We start from the raw sequence: 20,575 nt of genomic DNA, 5'->3' as shown, positions 1-20,575 counted from the left end.
AGACGAACTGCCCCCCTTACGCCGCTTCTGCCGACGCACCGGCATCGTTTAGATAAATAAGGAGCTTCTAGCCTCAAGCTTTTGCTCCACACACCTATCAATAATTACAATATCAAATATTCAACTATATTTATGTGATTTTCACAGTCGGGCACAGAGCACAGTAACTTACGTACGTCTCGGGCCGAAGTTTAAACCGGAATCCATCCACGTGTTCGTGGGACATGGACAAACATGATCCAAATTCCAAGCAGTCGAAACAAAATTTTAATCTAATTTTCGTTTTATTCTTATTTTACGTATATAAATCTTGACGGAAATGACTTCCAGTAGAATTTTACTAATGATAAAGAACTATTTGGATTAAATGTTGTAGTCTATCTAGTATAGTACAGTATAATAGTAGTGCAATTCTTTCAGTTTTCACGTATAAGACCGGAGATTTAAAAATTGGCCTTTGACCAGCTCATTCCAAAACTGACCGTTAAATAAATAGCAACTGTACTTTACCTAGCAATGAACGTAGGGTAATGGTAACTTCAATTCTGAACATATATTTCTGTATAGCTTAGCCTAGCCTGGCTATTCTTGAACGCGCTCGCGGCTCGTAGTCGAAACGTCACCGAACCCAGCAGGCCAGCAGGGAGTCAACGGTAGAACCTGTCGGTGAATCGAAGTGAGAAGTGTTGTCGCAATGACGAGTTGCACCGCGGTATTTTCAGTTTAAAACCATGGCACGGATAATTGCAGAAACAAGCGAGTAAGTTAGTAACTACTGTTCATGAGCAACTAGTGAACCTTTTACTCCGATATCTCAGAATGAAAAAAAAAACGAACGTTAACGCACACATTTATTCTTTCAGACTGAAATTATCTACATAAAATCCGTCTAGCGTCATTAGCAAAAAAAATAAAATGAAGCCTGACAACTTAAAACGCCTCTTTGAGCCGCGATGAAAATAAACTGACAAGTATACAGGAAGCACCAGCGATATTTCGTTCATGTGCAAGTATCATGCTTAAATAAACTATTCAGTGATCATTTCAAGTGGATAGGACCATCAACAAAATAATGTATGATACGGATAGATTTCCGGTTTAACTTCGAGAGAGCAGAAAAAAAAATTGGAACTTCAAGAGCTTCGCGACTAAACGAAGCGATGCAAACAAAATTCGAATAGAGAGCATCGATAATTCTCAATGAGGACTGTAGATACAGTACGTACCTATTTATTTCAATTTGGATCATGATAGCTTGAGAAAGTCAAATTGTAAAGAGATCAAATACAAATCAACCTCAGTGACAAACTAGAAACATGATATAAAAGCCTCTATGACAAATTTGATTGAACAACACGAGACGAGTTGTCAGTGAAGCCGGATTTTTTTGCCAGCGCACGTGAAATTTCCTTTTCATTGCCGGAGAATAAATAAACAAATTTGCTAAAAAAAATCGCAGTAATTCTAGAACACTAAATGCGTTCCAGGAATCGAAATTTCATCAATGGTCTTCAAAACAGTTAACCTAAGCGCTCAAAAACGTAAGCACTTGTCCGATAGACACATTAGCATAAGGCTTTAAATCTCCATCGGAGAAGAACCGGTCACTGAAATCACAAAACTAAAGTTAACTCTATCCAGGGAAAACAAGTTCGAATTAATACAATAATTATTATTGATTTGCATAAAATTTTATAAACTAATACTGTAATACATAGTTACGTTATACAACACAACCTTACTTCCACATCACACTATCACACAACATTGAATCGACGTTAATCTGTACAGGATTATAAAAATTAATCAATCGGTTACATAACATTTAGTCCCACAAATGCGCAGTGAATAAAGAGGTCGGATGCAATAAATTTAATGCACAATTATAAAAGAAAATACACTCTAACATCTTATAACAAAAAGTTATGATATCACAGATGCCAATCAATAATTAGCTCAGTGAATTTTTCTATGTGAATTTTGATGCATACATGACACCCTGAATGCCTAAGGTGTTCAAAATCTGAGATTGAATAATTAATGAATGTCCAATCACTTCATTAATTATTTCAAGTAAATTTTAAATAGCATAAAAAACAAATAAAAAAACATTATTTGCTATCTTGAGTTTGGATCGGAAGCTATTTTCCCTAACCAATTGCCCGACATTTCTTAATATTGGCGGGTATTGGAATAATTACCGTTAAAAGAGAATCATGAGGGATTGTTTCCATCAACAAACTTTGCGATACAATGTACGTCATAAACTAAAATAAAACGAGGATCTTTAAAAATAATGAAATGGTAGTATAGTGAGGTGGCAATTACGCATCTGCTGAGAAGCTATCACGCACAGGTCAAAAATTAACATATTTCTCGAGAAACTTCACCTACAATTATGTGGCAAATCTGGAAAATCGCAAGTTTTCATATAAAAAATCACGCATAAGCCGTAAAGTGAGGAAAATCTGATTTGACCATCATGCTGAGACTGGTAAAAAGGAATCAGCGCTAGCATCTCAGAGAGACGAAAATGAAATCCCGAAAAGACAGGGCTTCTGCGCGCTTCTGAGAAACAGACAGAGACTGAAAATAAATACAATTTTGTCTACACAAAAACAATTGATCTCATATTAGAGACCCGCACTAATATTCCGTGAGCGCTGCAGCGAAGCGCTGAAGAACAATGTCCATGAAAACGCAAAATTCCATTAACTTCTGACGACCAAAGGCACGCGTCAAAATATCCTTTGGGGGGCGAAGAGCGACAGTTAATGAAATATTAGCGAATAAGTTTCCCATACAATCAATTTCTGCAGAGTATAGCTTTAACACGTTCATGAACAACACCGACACAGAAAACTCTTTGAGAAAGTTCAGGAAGAAATGATAGTCGAGTCGGCGAAGTCAGCGGCTCACAACGTTAATAAGACCACTCGACGACAGCAGGGTGACAGACACAACACATACGAAACATCAATGCGGTCATCAATTTCAACACTTTTTTGACCGCTACCATGACTCAAAAACGAATTCGTTTTCAATTGCCGGTAGAAACTCACTTGAAAAATCGCAATCTAAATTAAAATGGTATCAGCGGTTAGGGCAAGAGCACCGTTCAAAAATAAGAAAAAAATTGCGGCACGATACCGTCGTATTTAAGTCAAGCTTCAGGGATTCTTAAAGTAAAATGATACAGGTAGACGTATTTAGAACTTACAGTACAAAACAGAACCCCAGTGAAAACACCGGCATTTCCAAAATCAACCATACGCGGTATTACCGAGAGGAATATCTGTTACCAGCACATTTATAACAAACGCGTAAAAACTTAGTTATTAATGTAGTATGAACAGCGTTGATCATCAAAAACAAAAATAAGCAAACTTCACATGGCATAAATGATATCTTATGCTGTATCGATCTTCGTACCATCTTACTTCGTATGCAAGACAATTGAACATCAATGAACTTTCCTATATACGAGGCGTGTCCGTAAAATGAATTCCACGAAATATTTCACATAAAAACCGGTTTAATTGCAAAGAAAATGACATTTTTTGAAGCTCAGCCTTTTTCATCTTCCTACATAGTTGCCGTTGCGTTCTGTGCACATCTGAATTTGAGGCACCCACTTCTTCAAACCAGAGTCCTAGAAATCTCCCGCCTGTCCATGTAGAAAACTAACAACCGCGTTTCCAACCTCCTCATCTGCCTGGAATTGGGTTCCGCTCAGGTTTTTCTTCAACTCGGGAAAGAGGGATAAACTAATTAAACCAGTAACAACAGAGTCCAGAAAACAAGTAACAACAGTCAGGTAAACAAAAACAGAGTCCAAAAATTCCTCTTGGGTTGTTCCGTGAAAAGCGAGAAATTCTTGGGCCGCTTCAACCCGTTGCCGCTGGTGGTCTGCTGTGAGCTTTTTTGGTACTACCCATATTGCGCAGACTTTAGAATAGCCTGAACCTTCAGTCAAAATCTTGTCAATTGTGATTTTGATGACCTCGGGAAATTTTTCACACTGCTTTCCAACTGAAATCCGTCGATCTTCAAGCATTCCCGCTTCGACTTTGGCAATTGTTTCGTCAGAACCCGAAGGCCGCCCTGCGCGGGCGTCGTCGTGGATGTGAGTTCAGCCTTTTTTAAAGTCCCTGACCCATCTACGCATTATCCCGGAGCTCATGCACTCTTCCCCATACACTTGACCAATTCTTCGTGAATTACCTTCGCCGATTTATTCTCAGCGGCCAGGAAACGTATAACAGACCGCAACTCGCAGCTGGCGGGAGACGCAAGAGGAGGCTCCATCGCTGACGCCTGCTGAGGCAAGGCTAATCGTCGCAGAGAAGTAGGCTTGGTAAGGGAGGACGTCGCAGGGAAGCTGGCTTGGTAAGGGAGGACGTCGCAGGGAGGCTGGCTTGGTAAGGGAGGACGTCGCAGGGAGGCTGGCTTGGTAAGGGAGGACGTCGCAGGGAAGCTGGCTTGGTAAGAGAGGACGTCGCAGGGAGGCTGGCTTGGNAGGCTGGCTTGGTAGTGGAGGACGTCGCAGGGAAGCTGGCTTGGTAAGGGATTAGAGTTGGGGAATCTAACAACCTGCCTCAGTTGCCTAGCCGCGCATCGCATACAAACGATCATAACGCCAGCGGCAGCACGTATTTTACAGACACGCCTCGTATAATCAACAATGTTTATAACCCAGGTTAATACAATTAATACAATGCCAGATAATTTCCCACGTTACGTGGTATTCGTGAAGGACGATTTTCATATCACTAGCCTTTACAATAAAATAAATAAATGTAAATAGCTTAATGTTTCACTATATCGTCATCGAAATATACAGCTGTGAAAATCAGTTAAAATTTGACAGATTTGTTTAAAATATTTTGAAATTTTTATTTGTCTCTGATGGAGTACGAGTCAAACCCACTTTCATAAACCAATTACAATATTATTGTTAAGATTATTATTTGACTTCACTCCTCACTGATTTTTATCCAGTGAACCCTTTTGTCCGTTAGTTTAACTACAGGTTTTAATTCATTAACTACAAAATTTCCAGCAATAACAAAGTTTAGCGTTGGCAGCTCGTGAATTATTTCCACAAGACCAACTACTCTTACTTATTAACACAATGCATAATTGTAAATTAATACAGGCACTTTAAATGATTTCAACCTGATCATGGATCACGATACAATATCTACGCATTAACAATAGGCAACGGACGCACCGAACGAGTCAACCGCACTGACCGAGTACTCCATTAAATGCAACCAAGTAATTGAGAGACCGTTTAAAGTTGGTTATAATTACGATACAATTTCACATAATCTAATTTTTTGGTAATCATATTTTTGGTGAAAAATTACAATGTTTCTTAAGTATTTACGCAACTTTGATTCAATTCTACGCAACATAATGTGTATTTAACAACTTAAAATATCACCGAACTATGTTCGATACCAACAATATGCCTTGCGAACAGTAGTCTAATCCTACTAGAAGCTCAATGGCCATAACTGAAATAAGCATTTCAATTATATCTTCATTTCCAACTCAAACAAAAACATCCTCTAAATCAGTCAATCAAATCAAATTATGACAGAATGGGTATCAGATGAAATGCAGTTAAGATCCAATAAGGTAATAATACTCACAACGTACATCGGATAAATGCAACATCGTACTATTATTATAATGCAATAGAGCGTACGCCAGTCAGAACTGCTTGTAAGTCCACGCATTTTATTGATTTAACACGCGACGTGCCAGCTACCCTACAGGCATTTGACGTTGAATTAACGTGCATTATACGTTGCTTAACTCGTAATCAATGCATTTTCAACGTTATTTGCATTGAGGGACAAGCTTTCGACTGATGAAAACTTGACATGAAGGTTATCTTGTCTGCACGTCGTTACCGCCGAGCTCCAGATTAGATGCAGGTTTAGAGACCTGTGTTGTATTGAAAGATGCAACGTCTTTGGGCTGGAAAGTTCTGAAAACAGAAAGACGTACAAATAACTGCGTAAAAATTCAGAACATTATCCTTCCAGGTAATATTCAGAGAATGAATAAGAATTATGCCAATTTGAATATTGTACTTTGGTGCGATAAATTAATTAAAATTTCACTTTGCTCTATTGAGTTTCCGTACACCTCACAGGTGATGAATGTAGCAAAGATAAGCCAACACCCAGACCCAGGAAATACCTTATTTACTGGCTTCAGTGCATCTCGGCAATCTTTTGAATTACAGTACAATTTACCTGCTAAAATGTCTATTCTTTTAAAAGAAAGACGAACTAGAAATTTCTTAATTACTTTGATCATACAATATATCTCGGTTGATAACAAAATCTGATAAAAACTAGGCATTACTCACGAGTAAGGGGAGTGTGGGGGCATTACTCACGAGTAAGGGTCGAGTAAGGGGAGTGAGGGGGCATTACTCACGAGTAAGGGAAGTGAGGGGGCATTACTCACGAGTAAGGGGAGTGTGAGGGCATTACTCACGAGTGAGGGGAGTGTGGGGGCATTACTCACGAGTGAGGGGAGTGTGGGGGCATTACTCACGAGTGAGGGGAGTGAGGGGGCATTACTCACGAGTAAGGGAAGTGAGGGGGCATTACTCACGAGTGAGGGGAGTGTGAAGGCATTACTCACGAGTAAGATTACTCACGAGTAAGGGGAGTGTGGGGTGCCCACGACCACGAGAGGGGAGCCGTTCATGTGCAGGCGCCACGCGCCCTTGTGGGAGCCACGGCCGTCCAGGTCCCAGATGTGCCAGCACTGCAACGTCACAAGTAACGTGAGTGTAAGAAATAACTTGGCTGATATAACAATATTTTTAATTATAAAAACTCCTAGCAAGGAAAATGAATATTTCAGATACTGCCACGCAGCAAAGCACTTCACTCAACAGCCACTCCCTCAACAGCCCCTCCCTCACCAGCCATCAACAACAAATGGTCATCATATCTGATGACAACAGTCTGATGTTCCCACAACAGCCCTCCCTCACCAGCCCCTCCCTCACCACCCCCTCCCTAAACACCCCTCCACCTTGGCCAGGTGCAGCCAGGCAGCAAAGTCTTGCTGGGAGGCCATGGTGATGTACAGGACGTAGGTCGTCGTGTCCAGGGCGGAGGGCGGGGGCACGAACCCCTCCCTGCAGGGGTCACCGCCCCTGCTGGGGTCCAGGGTCGTGCCCTGACGTATCAGGTCCTGCATCAGCTCCTCGTAGTCAGCCGCCTTCATCCTGCGGTGCAGCGTTGCATTATAAACCAATACAATCTATAACAATTATATAACCTTGAAAATATCTCCTTTAGCACGCCTTGAAGTCAAACAGACTTGATTACAATTCAGAAGAAACGGTTATATACAAATGACATTAAATATGAGGTTATTTTAAACTTCATTAACAAGCTTCTATTAAGTTTCATGCCGCAGAAGAATGAAAATATTTATCGGTATATCCCTGCTAAATTAACATTTTATTCGTCTTCACATTGTACAGACAAACAAACTTTTCAAATATTCACTTCATTTTGAATTCATTTCACTTTATTCACCTATTACTTCTGATTTGTATATTAATTCTCGTTTTGTTGCAATTAAAATAGTTGAAACTTCAATCAAATTTAAAACCACGAAAGTTTGAAAACATTCTTCTGACTTCATATCTGAATAATTATGCTTTACGTCATATTTTTTTATTCATTTTGCTTTTACGTTTTGTTTTTGTACATCATATTCATGATGTACAAAACATCATTGTTCTATGTTGTACAAAGAAACCCACTTGGTGACATCCCTGAGCTCGACATATCGAGCGGTGCTGAATGCGTGCTTCTTGAAATACGCGTCCTGGAAGAAGGAGTTCATGTTGAGTCCCGAGGACCCGAAGTGGTAAGTCCGGGACACGTCCGGGACGATGCATTCCCGGGACTTGCGGATGTCGGGAAGCCGCATCCACATGTCCCAGTCCCACATCTGCAGCAACTTCTTCGTTTGAGTACAATTAACAGTTGGTAATATAATCATTAATATAATATATTATAATATATTAATATTATATATTTAATATATAATCACAATAATATAATCACTCAGATACTCCGATGTCAATTTGTAGCGAAATCCCAGTGTCCTAACCTTAATTGGTCATAACCCGCATTTATTTGTTCTTCATGAAAATTCCCGCACGTTGTTACCAATATACCTCAAAGTTTAATCTAATTTAATACCTTAGAAGTAGCCAAACATTTTTTGCCCCCACTGCGCGTGCGCGGATAGTAGCCTTCTCGGCTTAATATACGTCAAACGGCAAAATAAAATCCCCTTTCCCTCTCGGCGAGCATTGAAACCTTCTCCTTCATCAGTAGCAAATTTCTCGGCTCAATATACAATTCAAACGATAATATGAAATTCTCTTAGTCCTCGGCTGGCATCGTCACCTTTTCTCCTTCGTCAGTAGCAAATTTGTCGGTTAAATGCAATTCAAACGATAAAATAAAATTCTCTCTCAGTCCTCGGCATGCATCTTCACCTTCTCAGGCGTGGGCCAGACAGGCTCGAGCTCGTGCTTGTAGAGGTCCCGGGACAGCAGCCACCCCAGACCCGGCATTGTGTCCACGCGGTACAGCAACGCAGGGTCGCCGCTCGTGTGCTCGTAGCCCTGGTCGTTCCACGCACTAATGCAGTACAACGTCGGGTCTTCGTCTAACAGGAACAACGTCTGGCTGAAGTAGCTGGTGGGCAGGAGTAATATTCCTTTTACATTTGGTTATTGAGTAGGTCCACTGAAGCTCTTATTTTCATATTTATTCATTGAATACGCACCGATATCAAAGATTCAAGCAATTAAATATAGCTTGACGTCCAATAAAGTTTTTATATGCATGCAGTACAACGTCTGGCCCTCGTGGCTGGTTGAAGTGACTGACGGGGAGGATGTACGGGGAGGATTCACTGTTGGTTTTCGTTATTAATGACTACCTACGGAGGAGTAAAATTTTACTACCGTAACATTTGTTTTTAGTTAATTAAGATATAAAAATTTGATATCAGTTGATATCGAGGATAATTTATTTCCAGGTATTCACGCAAAACAACGTCTAGAGCCTCCGTCATGGAAGAACAACGTCTTACGAGGAGAAACATTTGAATCGTGATTTACTTTGGGTTTGTCTTCGTAAATGTAAAAACGATTTGATATCAATAGACATCAATGAAGAAGATTCAAGTAGAGCGTAAAGTAGAAACTCTACCTGTTTGACATCAGTAGATATTAATAAAGATTCAAGTAGAGCGTAAAGTAGGAACTGTACCTGAAGAAGTCAGGAGACACGTCGAGATCCTCTTCGAGGATGATGGCGTGGCGCGCGCTGGGGAAGATGTTGAAGGTGGCGGTGAGGGAGGCTTTGTAGTGCTGCGAGATGCGCGCGTTGCGAACCTGCCAACGAACATTGATCAGTTATAAACAGACAGCAGTTAAAAGATAAAGCTTGAAAAAGGCAAGAAAAGTACAAGAAATGTCCGATAACAGAGATGGTATATCGGCAGAGTGATATCTTGATACGTCCAAAGACGCAGAACTTGTAGGAATTATCCATAAGTGACGGTGAAAACTGAGGTTTATTTGCAGCCCCGTTGAAATTCTGTACCATGGAACAATTACTTGAAACTGCAAACCTGGAAGTCAGTCATGGAATTCAATATTTTGATCCCGAATAACAACGATAGAAGGAAATAATATAATCGCTTTTAATAACAAACAACAAAGTTGTTACACATCCTTCGATAGCTCAGTTGGTAGAGCGGTGGACTGTAGTGGTGATCAGCTATCCATAGGTCACTGGTTCAAATCCGGTTCGAAGGAAATATTTTTATGCACAAATATGTCAAATTAATACTAACAAGCAAACAAATCAGAGTAAGAGATGGAAAATTTGTGAAGAGCTACATCAACATGATGACAAAATCAACTATCAATCACAATGCTGTAGTAAAATCTCTTTATTAGCAGTCTGTATAAAAATCTACGGAAGATTTTTAAACAGCTCATGTTTATTCATGATTACTCGACACAAAATAACATACGAATAACACAATTCTCGGCTAGACGTGATCTAAAGCATATACAAACATGAAGTACCTACTTATATCGTTAGTCTGATTAAATGACAGATTCATCAATATGTATGTAATAATTTAAAGTAAAAAACGCCAAATAAATTCATATCTTCATGAAGGATCAATACGCCATAAAGAAAAACAAAAATACAAGTCTTAATTTGCATTAGGCCCACCCCGAGAGGCGTGTGCTGGATGCCTCTGAGGCCAAAGAGGCGCGTGACGGCGAGAGGCTCCTCGTAGTAACCGTCAATGAAGACAGTCACCAGCGACGGGTTCACGCCAGGGGCGCCCAGCAGCGACCGCAGGCACCTGACGCAGCGTAACGTGTGCACGTCACAGTAATTTATTAAATAATATCACAATAATTTACAAATAATACAGTCACATTAATTTATTCAATATACCACTCAGTAATTTATAAATAATACAAGAATAACTTATAAATAATGCAACAATAACTTATAAATTATACCACAATTATTTATTAATTATATAACAATATTTATAAATAATACCACAATAATTTAAAAATTATGCCATAAGAATTTTTAAATTATGCCACAACAATTTATAAATTATGCCACAACAATTTATAAATTATGCCACAATAATTTAAATATTATACCACAATAATTTATAAATAATATCACAATAAATTATACATTATACCACAATAATTTATATCTCACCTGTAGAGGTAGAGAGCAGGTCTCACCTGTAGAGGTAGAGAGCAGGTCTCACCTGTAGAGGTAGAGAGCAGGTCTCACCTGTAGAGGTAGTGAGGGCGGTTGCTGGCGATGATGGTGACAGGTACGTCGTGCACTCGGTTGTTGAGAAGCTGGCGAAAATGTCTCGTTTTCATTACAAATTTATTTTTAACAATTTTCCATTAGATATTTAATGGAAAGACTGTCTCATTATCAAATATATTTCAATTTTTTTTTTATCAAATATAACCTTGCTCTTTTAGGGTGGATCATTTCCAGTGAATGAAGAAGCAATGTCGGCAAAACTTAGTCTGTTTAAATAAAAATCTCCGAAATCATGGGACAGAAAATAAGTTAATTTTGATAGAAATATACAAGAAAAATACACATGCCAAATTTAGCTTATTAAGTTATTAAGTTTATACTATCACGAGAGAAATGTTCCATGATTTTTTGTTTAACACAGCCCCAAGTGGACTGACATAAATAAACCTGTTTCATGTTTACTTTTTACAGAAATATTTTCTGAGCCTAAATTTCATTTTAAAAAGCCTCCTCATACCTCCCTTATTTCATGCATCCCTTTCACCCATCATCCCTATCCCCCCCGTATTCAACCCCTCTCCCCCACGGAGTTCTCGACGCATTTATACGTTTTTTTTACGTCACAAAATCAAGGCTTTGCGCTTGACGATAAAACAAGCAAGGAAATAAAGGGGAAACTGGCCAGGAAATTGGCCGCGGCCTCACAAGGAGGACAGACGCGCTAACGTCACGGGGAAGGGTGGCTAACTTCAGATTTGCTGTTTTCCAAAGATGCTTCAAGATTACTACAATTTTAAGTATAGTTAATATTTTTACACGCAATAATAATTAAGCATTTTCAGGGTATTAATTATATACTATTTAATTTTGAAATGATTTGAAAACCTATTATTTAATAACTTTGTCCAATTTTCTAAAAAAAAAACTCGAAAATTTTTTTGTGGTTTTTACGTTGTGCCAGAGAGCACAAAGTGTAAAATAATTGGTAGTTTGTGTGGAGGAGATTGGTAGTAAAAAGTCCACGGATAAGTCCCCATACGCTGGCCAAGTACAACGAACAGTTTACATTACTTTACAATGAATTTATCTTATATGTATCACGAAAAAAAATTCCAGTACAAAACAAACTTCAACTTCTTCACTTCTTTAGATTGAACAAATGATTTACAATAAAAGTCCCTCCTATGTACCAGGGCCTATACTTTCAAAAAAGTTAAGAGATCGTAAGTTCATCAGCCAATCATTGACGGCCATTCAAGCAAAATCCACCAATCGTAGACAAGAAAATAGAGCGTTAGTACTTACGTTCACTTAGCGAGTTTTGAAAGTATGGCCCCTGAAATGTTAAAGTCAGGGCTGCTCTCACTTGTTCAGTCGAGAAGGCGAGCGGCGCAGGCTCGTCGCAGGCGCAGACGGAGCCGTAGCCTTCGATGTGGCCGCAGAAGTCGCGTCGCCTGCGGTGCTCGTCTGTGTCCGGCCACGCGCACTCGCTTTCTGCACTCATATATGAAATTTCAATAAGGATATAAACGTTTCACTAGAGAAATAAAGGTCTTAAGATTAAATGAACCTTCTAAAATATGAAATAAAAGTTTGATATGAATAAATATAAGTTAAAAAAATAAATAAACTTTTGAAAACGTAATATACGTTCAAAAATAAGAAAAAAATGTTTTACGAAATGAACGTTAAAAAAATAAACTAAAAAAAAGTAAATGTTAGAAAAGGAATTAACTTTAAAAACTAAATAAATAAACGTCAACAGTCTAGTATAAATATTGTTTTTAATTATATGCATGTCAAGATAGTAAAAGTTGAAACGGATAACGTTTTCCGGTTTACTTAATCGTTTCTTTATATCGATTCTAACAAATAATGAAATGGAAACTCGCTAAATAGTGCAAAAATATTCGATTCACAGGCAGTATTATTTGATCCTCAAAATTAAATTGTCAAATCCACTCAATCAAATTATTGTTAGACGCGATAGCAAACTAAATATCCGCGGTCACATCGTGAAGAGAAAACATCACAGAGAATCAATTCGTTTGTATTCATACCTAGAAAAAATAGTACAATCTGCATTACAAATAGTTATTTGTCAATATATTCCTGTATAAATGTAACTTAATAATAAATTTATTTTAAAATAATAATTAGAACTGACCGTGTGCTGCCACTAGCGGCACCTCAGCCCTGAGCACAACAGGCTTGCCCCAGGAATTGAAGTCAGGGCTTCTGCTGAGTTCCTCAGCGATGGCCAAAGTTGGGCGCCGAGGGGAGGATTTGTTCGCCTTCTTCTTGCTCCTGACGGTGTTCTGGCCGGTCTCGTGTAGCCCTCCTACAGGGTAATGAATGTTTAAAACTTCGTTGTGGCTGATATCGGCGATGATTTCAACCTGAGGACTTGAAGGCTCGACCCTGGGACCAGGTTTGATGGTGACACAGGCCCACATGTCCCGCCATGATAAGTCCCGGGACTTCGTAGAGCCTAGCTGAGCCAGGGCTGTTCGTACGCCACCGCGCAGGTTGTACGAACCCTCGTCCTGCAAGACAATTTTTCATTCAAAATTGATCAAATCAAATTATGTTGAGCGTACTTAAAGTGCTGCAACGATAGCCAGGAAGAAACATCATACCGTTTCAAGCCTCTGAAGCTTTCCCCATATTACCTCTTTTACCTCGAATTTAGAAATTATTCATTTAAACATCGTAACACGTTCATATTGCGGCAGTATAAGTATAAGTAGTGTCTAAATTCCGGTATAAGTAAGTATAATAACAAGTATAAGTAATGACCAGTATAGAAGTAGAAGTAAAGAAAGTACAAGTACAGTATAAGTAAATACCGGCGTCTTTAATCAGTAATCAATAAGTGTGGCCTTTAATCAGTAGGTGTGCTATGGGCCACCTGCACCTTAATGCAAGACTAGCAACAAACAGATCAATCAGAGATAACAGAGCGCCGCCGCCTTCACACAGAACTTGTGTGTGCATTATACAAACTATAACCCAGAACTCGCGTGTATATTGCACACACTCTCACCCAGAACTCGCGTGTATATTGTACACACTCTCACCCAGAACTCGCGTGTATATTGTACACACTCTCACCCAGAACTCCTGTGTATATTGTACACACTCTCACCCAGAACTCGAGTATATTGTACACACTCTCACCCAGAACTCGTGTGTCGAGATATTGGAAGCTATCGAAGTTCTGCGGCGGTCACATCTGTAGGGACAAAGTTGTCAAGTCGCAGCACCTTCCCCAACGACGCTTCGATCACACCAACAAATTGCCAGGCCAAGAATTTTCACGCTCTCATTTCACCGCGTAGTACAGAAAAAATGTCGTTTTTTGTACGGTTTTTTTCAGAAGTACGTGTCGGAAAGCTTAGGCAACAAAAAAAGCTTAGTTTACAAAATACGCTTAATAATGAATGGGTCACATTGTCCAAATAGTGATGCTTGCTTTATGGAGTACTGATATGCTCCCATTAAAACTGACGTGAAACTGGGTCGGGATAGAGTATATATATAAACTGTGAAAGATGTACAGAGTCTTTCTGCCCTGCACAGGGGCAGAAAGTGCATTGCTTCTTGGGCATGTTCTCACTAATTTGTCTGAGTAAAGACATAAAATATAATGAACGCGTTAATAAGACAGGAAATGAAGGTTATGGCTAAAATGCACGGCAAGATTTGAGAGGTCAACTTAAATTCATATCTCTGAGCACCAAAATAAGAGAGAATTCAGTGCAGAGTTCTCATTTGTAATAGCCAAAAAAATTAATACAATATAGATTATAGAGAGGTTTCATCGATTTTACTTGAGGTTCCATCTGAGTTAATTGAAATAAAGTTATCTCACAATATGTCAAATCAACAGTTTTTATACTTTTAACGCAAGGGAAGCCTATATTTTGACGCAATTACCACCAATTAATTATCCAACTTCACTGCGCCGAAAATTTTGGTACAAATAAAAACATATCGAGTGCGAACGACAGTAATGATAATAAATAAAGAGTATCATTGAAACGCAGCAGCACACAGTCGCACAAACCGTCAAATTTCAGGTAAACAAAAAGCAGCGGTAGCGGTGGCACGTCAACAAGTGTGGCTGCGTCTGAACAGCGCGGAACAAAGCGGCTAATCCGTCACCCGGCGGCTTGAAACTTTGCGGACACCCACGCCAGATCCGGCAATCCGTCAAGTGGACTACAACCGCTACGTTGTTGTAACCGGGGGTTACTATTACCTTCCGAGCCACGAAACTAATCTGTGTTTTTCACTTCTATTGTTGTTATTCTCATTGACCTCGAGGTGATTTATTATTACCTAACTCGACACCTCAAATTATCCGTACATTTTAATTCTGTTATTGTTCTAATTAAACCCCCGGACTATCCTTCATTCTCATTGAATTGAAGTAACCTTCTCTTAGTCCTAAGGAACTGATTTCAACTAGTATTGAATGATCTATGGTGATAATAGCGACTAACGATCAATTAGCCGTGATTTTAGATATATGAAGCCCAACGGTAATATTAATTAACTAACGACCAATTTACCATGATTAGATATAGTATGAAGCCAAGTCGTGGAATCCACTAAAAATCTCAATTGACTACAATTACTAGGCTAAGTATGTATAGATTTCAATACATAACCGCAATAATGACTTCCAGGTGCAGCATGGACTATAATTGAAGTAGCTATACCAAAAGTCCAATGAGTAGGAATTGTGACTAGATAACTTCCTTATACAGGGTCCTTCAAAAAAAAGTATCTGATTTCAATAGGCTTTTGCAAAACTCATACGACACATACAGAACAATTAATTTTATTTGTGAATAGCTTATTTGATGCCATTTTATATCACTTAGTACACTTTACTTGATTTTGAAAATTATGTTTGATAAATGATGTCCCCCATTGTTAAGACATTCAGGAAGTCTTTCCCTGAAGTTGCCCATAGTTCTTCGTGTAACTTCCCTTGGAATGGCTGCCACTTCCTGCCCAATGGCATGTTTTAGTTCTTGCAGATTTCTGGGACGATGTTTGTACACTTCAGCCTTTACTTAGCCCCACAGAAAGACTCACACTGCTCGTCGGTCCATGGAAATGTTAAGAGAGTTGTTTTCTGGACGTCTTGTGTCTTTAAGAGGAGACATTTCCTAGCCCCCACGGTCACCCGACTTATCACCTTGCGATTTCTTTCTGTGGGGCTACCTGTAGGCTGAAGTGTACAAATATCGTCCCAGAAATCTGCAAGAACTAAAACATGCCATTAGGCAGGAAGTGGCAGCCATTCCAAGGGAAGTTACACGAAGAGCTATGGGCAACTTCAGGGAAAGACTTCGTGAATGTCTTAACAATGGGGGACATCATTTATCAAACATAATTTTCAAAACTAAGTAAAGTGTACTAAGTGATATAAAATGGCATCAAATAAGCTATTCACAAATAAAATTAATTGTTCTGTATGTGTCGTATGAGTTTTGCAAAAGCCTATTGAAATCAGATACTTTTTTTTGAAGGACCCTGTACAACGAGGACACACACACATTTAATGATCACATTAAATACATGAAGTACCTTCTATAAAGTCCAATAAAATCATGCATAATAATTTGTACATTTGTTTGCTCATTTTTATGACTGTGTTTTTACCGCCGGATAAATTATTTGATGCAATGACATCGTTACAGTACATTCAGAAATTAAGAGTTGATAAGGTCATAAATTTTAGTCCGAACCAAAAACTGAATAGTATAATATTTCCAGGGATCAATTGGTTCGAATACTGAATTTCCTCAAAGGGACCGTGAATGCAATGGCTGCATTCAGTTTAAGGAATTCAATTGTCGTTCAAGTTTAAAAAGTGCCGAGGATTGTCAGCGCGAGCGTGTGGAGTGCAAACACACCCCAGACCAGCAATAAATGAAAAGAATCCAGCGCCCAGAAACAATCTCACAGTTACGGTCCAGCACTTCCGAAAATTTCAGCAATCCCGACTTTTCCATGTGAGCACGCAACAATATGGCGAAGCTTCAACGCAATCAAATTCTTCGGATGGATTGGTATTTTGAAGATCTTTTTAAGAGAAGCGACAGCAGCACAGAAGGGATGCGGCCAATAAACCCAACCACTCGACCAGAAAACCAAAGAAACGCGTAAAGCGAGAAAACCTACCGGTATTGAGGATCTCAGTTTGAACTCGTGATACGGACGACCAAGTCTTACAGCAACACAGAGCAAAGATCAACTGTGATGTGCATTCTTCACGTGACGTTAACAGCAAAACCTTTAAGAGGAATTATTGACGCCTGCACGGTTCACAGCGTTAGTAATAATAAACCACAGATGGATGATTTACTGAGGTGCACCGACGAGGTTCACGTCACTCGTCATGAACTTTTTACTTCTATTATTGTTATTCTCATTGACATCGGGGGGTTATTATTACCTAAAAACTGAGTTGAAAATGGGTCGGGATAAGGATAGATAAACTGGGAACGATATACTAAGATCGATGTCCAACAATAAATCTCCATGCAAGGTTCACACTACATTTTGAAATGAATTTCCTCTAATGTCCTACAGTAAAACGAATAGATCACGACGAAGGTCAATAGGTTACATCAATACACGTTTAATGATCACTAACGAAAGGTAAATATAAAAATTACCGTACATTTCAGGTATTCATTTTAATAGGCGGAATACCAGAATGAGAAGTCCTGATAGAAAAAAATAAAAGGGAAATCTAAACTTTCTAGACAATTTCTTCCCTTTAAATTCCAAAAAATGTAATCGAACAAAAATTTTAATACTGTGAATATTAATACAACAAAAAGGCACACGATAAGAGGTTTGTAGAGTGCTTTGAATCAACCTAAGATTTAGTACAGTTGAGAAATTACAAGTCCATTTAATACCAAATTCGTACTGAAAGCGCGCCGATCAATCGAAAAGCAATCGATCGTACAGCCGCTGCCAAGTTCTGGAGGCTGTCGACAAGCCGCGTCGTGTGTACCACAAACAACTAAAATGTTAGTGAATGAAATGAAGCCGCCGGCGCAGCTAAACCGCCTGGGGAAATGATATCAACTCAATAGCGATTTAGACGAGAAATGATACAACTTGATTGCGATTCAGACGCTGCCGTTGAATGCACATGCCTTGTTTTGCCTGAAGCGCCCGCGTTCGAAACGATTATGCGAGAGCACCTTTAATTGGAAAATATGTGAGCGCTTCATTCCATTAAAAAAAAACTTTCATGATAGTATAACACACGAGTGGTTGAAGACTCGAGCAATACACGAGACTGCATAACCGAAGATCTAAATCTCAACCAATTTGCGCGGTAAACTTAACTATAACCGCAAATGATATTTTCCAATGAAAACTTGTCAAGTAAATTTCAACCAATCATTGAAAAAAGTCTAACAGGTCGGCAAATCGAATATCACTGCAATATATTAATGAATATAGGTACATAAATTAATTACTATATAGCTGCAAATATATTAAACTTGCATCGTTAACTCTGGCGCTTTGACTAAGAAATTTCTAAACTGCAACTATAAGCAAGACTTGTCTACACCAAAGTGCTTCTAAGTGGTAGAGGGACACAGGAACATCACAACCTGTAATCAAAATACTTATTTGACAAATACCAGTTAATTAATCAAGTGTATTAATTAAAACTAACGAGTTTCAAGCCAAAATTTAAACAGCGAATATTAAATTTACAATTTAATTAACAACCTTAAATAAATTAAATTAATTATTAATTAGAAATAATCTGTCAGGTCATTTTGCAAGCGGCTACCTTGAGGGCAAAGACGATGATACGACCGAGCACCAGCATGCTGAGGAAGAGGGCATCATCCTCGTAATATTGAACAACCTTACAATAAACTAAACACGTCACTTCACAAGAGCTACCTTGAGAGCGAAGACGATGATACGACCAGGCGCCAGCATGCTGAGGAAGAGGGCGAGGGCATCGTCCTCGTGGGGGGAGTAGGTGTCGAACACGCGCGTGGCCATCACGGCGCCCGTGGTCTGGTGCAGCACCACCACGTGGATCCCGCGGCCCACGCCGCTACCGTCGTCGCCGGCGCTCTCCACGATCTGGGGCACGTTTCGTCGAGCGTCATATATCGTGCTTATTTGATTATTCTGAATAAGATACAACATTCAATATCGAAATTTTTTAAATTTGTATACAAGATAGACCGTTGATTAAAGAATATTTTTTGTCTAACCTGTAAAATACATTGATCGCTTTTATCGGTAATTTGTGAACATAAATCTTTAAATATAGATAGTTTTTATTGGTAAATTTGTAACAATATTGCTCGTTAAACACAGATCCTTTCAGTAGGTAACTTGTAAAGAACAAAGATAGTTGTTATCGGTAACTTGTTAACACAATAGATAGTTGAATAAAAGTTGTTTAAGGGTGGTTTTTATCCGTAAATAATGAAACTCGAAGGGAAATGTTATCTCGTTTCTTTCATGAGGATTGACTTCAGCAAAATATATTAAAACTAAATAAAACAATTATCACATCATATATTTTAACTTATTTACGTGGGATATGAAATACTTTGCACGATTTAACACAAAACTTTTTATTAAAAAAGCTACAATTTTCTAGGTCAATTTGAAACTTATATAAGCATGATTCAACCATTGTCCCAGTGTTCCAGTTAAAAGAAAAAATTCCTAATGCCTCTAATTAAACTTTTGAACGGAGTCTGATTATGCTAATGTAGAATAATAAAGTTGTTGGAGTTGATAATGTGTAGGTTAAACACTATAAGATAACTGACGCGTTGCCGGGTCTCAAGCCACGACAATTCTTAACCCTCTACCGCCTGACATGAGTAACCGGAGCAATATTGTCACAAGTCTACTTCCCAAATAAGATAAGTTCTAGTGAGCGCAAAATGACTTGCACTGATGGTTGCCGCCATGTACGACAACTTTAAAAAGTTCTCTGTTGCATCTTCAAGTTGCAACACTAAATAGTTTACATATAATTTAAGTTGAAAGTTATGTTCCCGGAGAGTGACACACGGCGGTAGAGGTATAACAACGATTAATTCTCATGAACAATGGAATCAACCAATACTATCATGCACTACACACACTTATGCAAATTCTAAATATCTATAATGTACTCACAGTTGCACCATCGACCGTGACAGCGACCCTGTCGTGCGAGGACACCACCTCCAGGCTCAGGGTCTTAGGTGCTGTCTGCTGCAGGCGCAGGTTGTTGCGCCGACTGTACATGGTTAGCTCAGCCCCCACACCTCCCTCCTCGACTGAGCCTGTACAGTGTACAGTTACAGGTTAATGTGTATTGAGAATCATTATACAGTCAGTTACCGTATGAAAAGTATTTATACAGTAACCGCATGAGAGTATTTATACAGTCAGAGAGACTAATGAACGTATCCACCATCAATGAAGCTATCCATTAGTTTATAGGGAATTCCATCATAAATTGATTGAGTATGAAATAAGTGCATTAATTATCGTTAACTCGTCCCGTGATCATCACCATAAGATGTTCACTGAACAGGTGTGTTCACTGAACAGGTGTGTTCACTGAACAGGTGTATTTTAACAGTGAAATCAGTATACCTCAC

The 20,575-nt window shown here is 39.0% G+C and overlaps 1 protein-coding gene and 1 non-coding gene across 3 annotated transcripts; one reads left to right on the top strand and one right to left on the bottom strand.

Moving 5' to 3' along the window:
* Window positions 1-4,935: 4,935 nt before the first annotated feature.
* LOC108676957 (protein O-linked-mannose beta-1,2-N-acetylglucosaminyltransferase 1) lies at window positions 4,936-20,248 on the bottom strand. Of its 2 annotated transcripts, XM_018165112.2 has the most exons (12): window positions 20,106-20,248; window positions 18,858-19,046; window positions 13,066-13,444; window positions 12,265-12,392; window positions 10,914-10,984; window positions 10,320-10,455; window positions 9,339-9,463; window positions 8,558-8,759; window positions 7,811-8,001; window positions 7,069-7,264; window positions 6,686-6,795; window positions 4,936-6,001 (listed from the first exon to the last, which is right to left on the bottom strand). In XM_018165112.2, the coding sequence occupies exons 1-12, from the start codon at window positions 20,214-20,216 to the stop codon at window positions 5,902-5,904; spliced, it is 1,938 nt and encodes a 645-aa protein (XP_018020601.2). In that variant the 5' UTR covers window positions 20,217-20,248; the 3' UTR covers window positions 4,936-5,901. The 2 variants fall into 2 exon arrangements, with proteins under 2 accessions (XP_018020601.2, XP_047739737.1); XM_047883781.1 differs by lacking the exons at window positions 18,858-19,046; window positions 20,106-20,248 and adding an exon at window positions 18,742-18,781.
* On the top strand, window positions 9,805-9,889 carry Trnay-gua. Its single transcript is given in 2 exon segments — window positions 9,805-9,841; window positions 9,854-9,889. It is a non-coding gene; the product is annotated as a tRNA-Tyr (tRNA).
* Window positions 20,249-20,575: the final 327 nt, after the last annotated feature.

This window comes from Hyalella azteca, unplaced genomic scaffold, assembly GCF_000764305.2.
Source record: "Hyalella azteca isolate HAZT.00-mixed unplaced genomic scaffold, Hazt_2.0.2 contig13692, whole genome shotgun sequence".
In the NCBI taxonomy this organism is placed as follows: domain Eukaryota; kingdom Metazoa; phylum Arthropoda; class Malacostraca; order Amphipoda; family Hyalellidae; genus Hyalella; species Hyalella azteca.
The sequence above is the reverse complement of the archived record's forward strand: the minus strand, read 5'-3'. Positions and strand labels throughout refer to the sequence as shown.

Coding starts and splice junctions, on each gene's coding strand:
- LOC108676957 (XM_018165112.2), bottom strand. CDS start 20,216: ATGTACAGTCGGCGCAACAACCTGCGCCTGCAGCAGACAGCACCTAAG. Junction 8,760..9,338: donor GTGTCTCCTGACTTCTTCAG/GTACAGTTCCTA, acceptor CCTGCCCACCAG/CTACTTCAGCCAGACGTTGT. Junction 8,002..8,557: donor TCTGGCCCACGCCTGAGAAG/GTGAAGATGCAT, acceptor AAGTTGCTGCAG/ATGTGGGACTGGGACATGTG.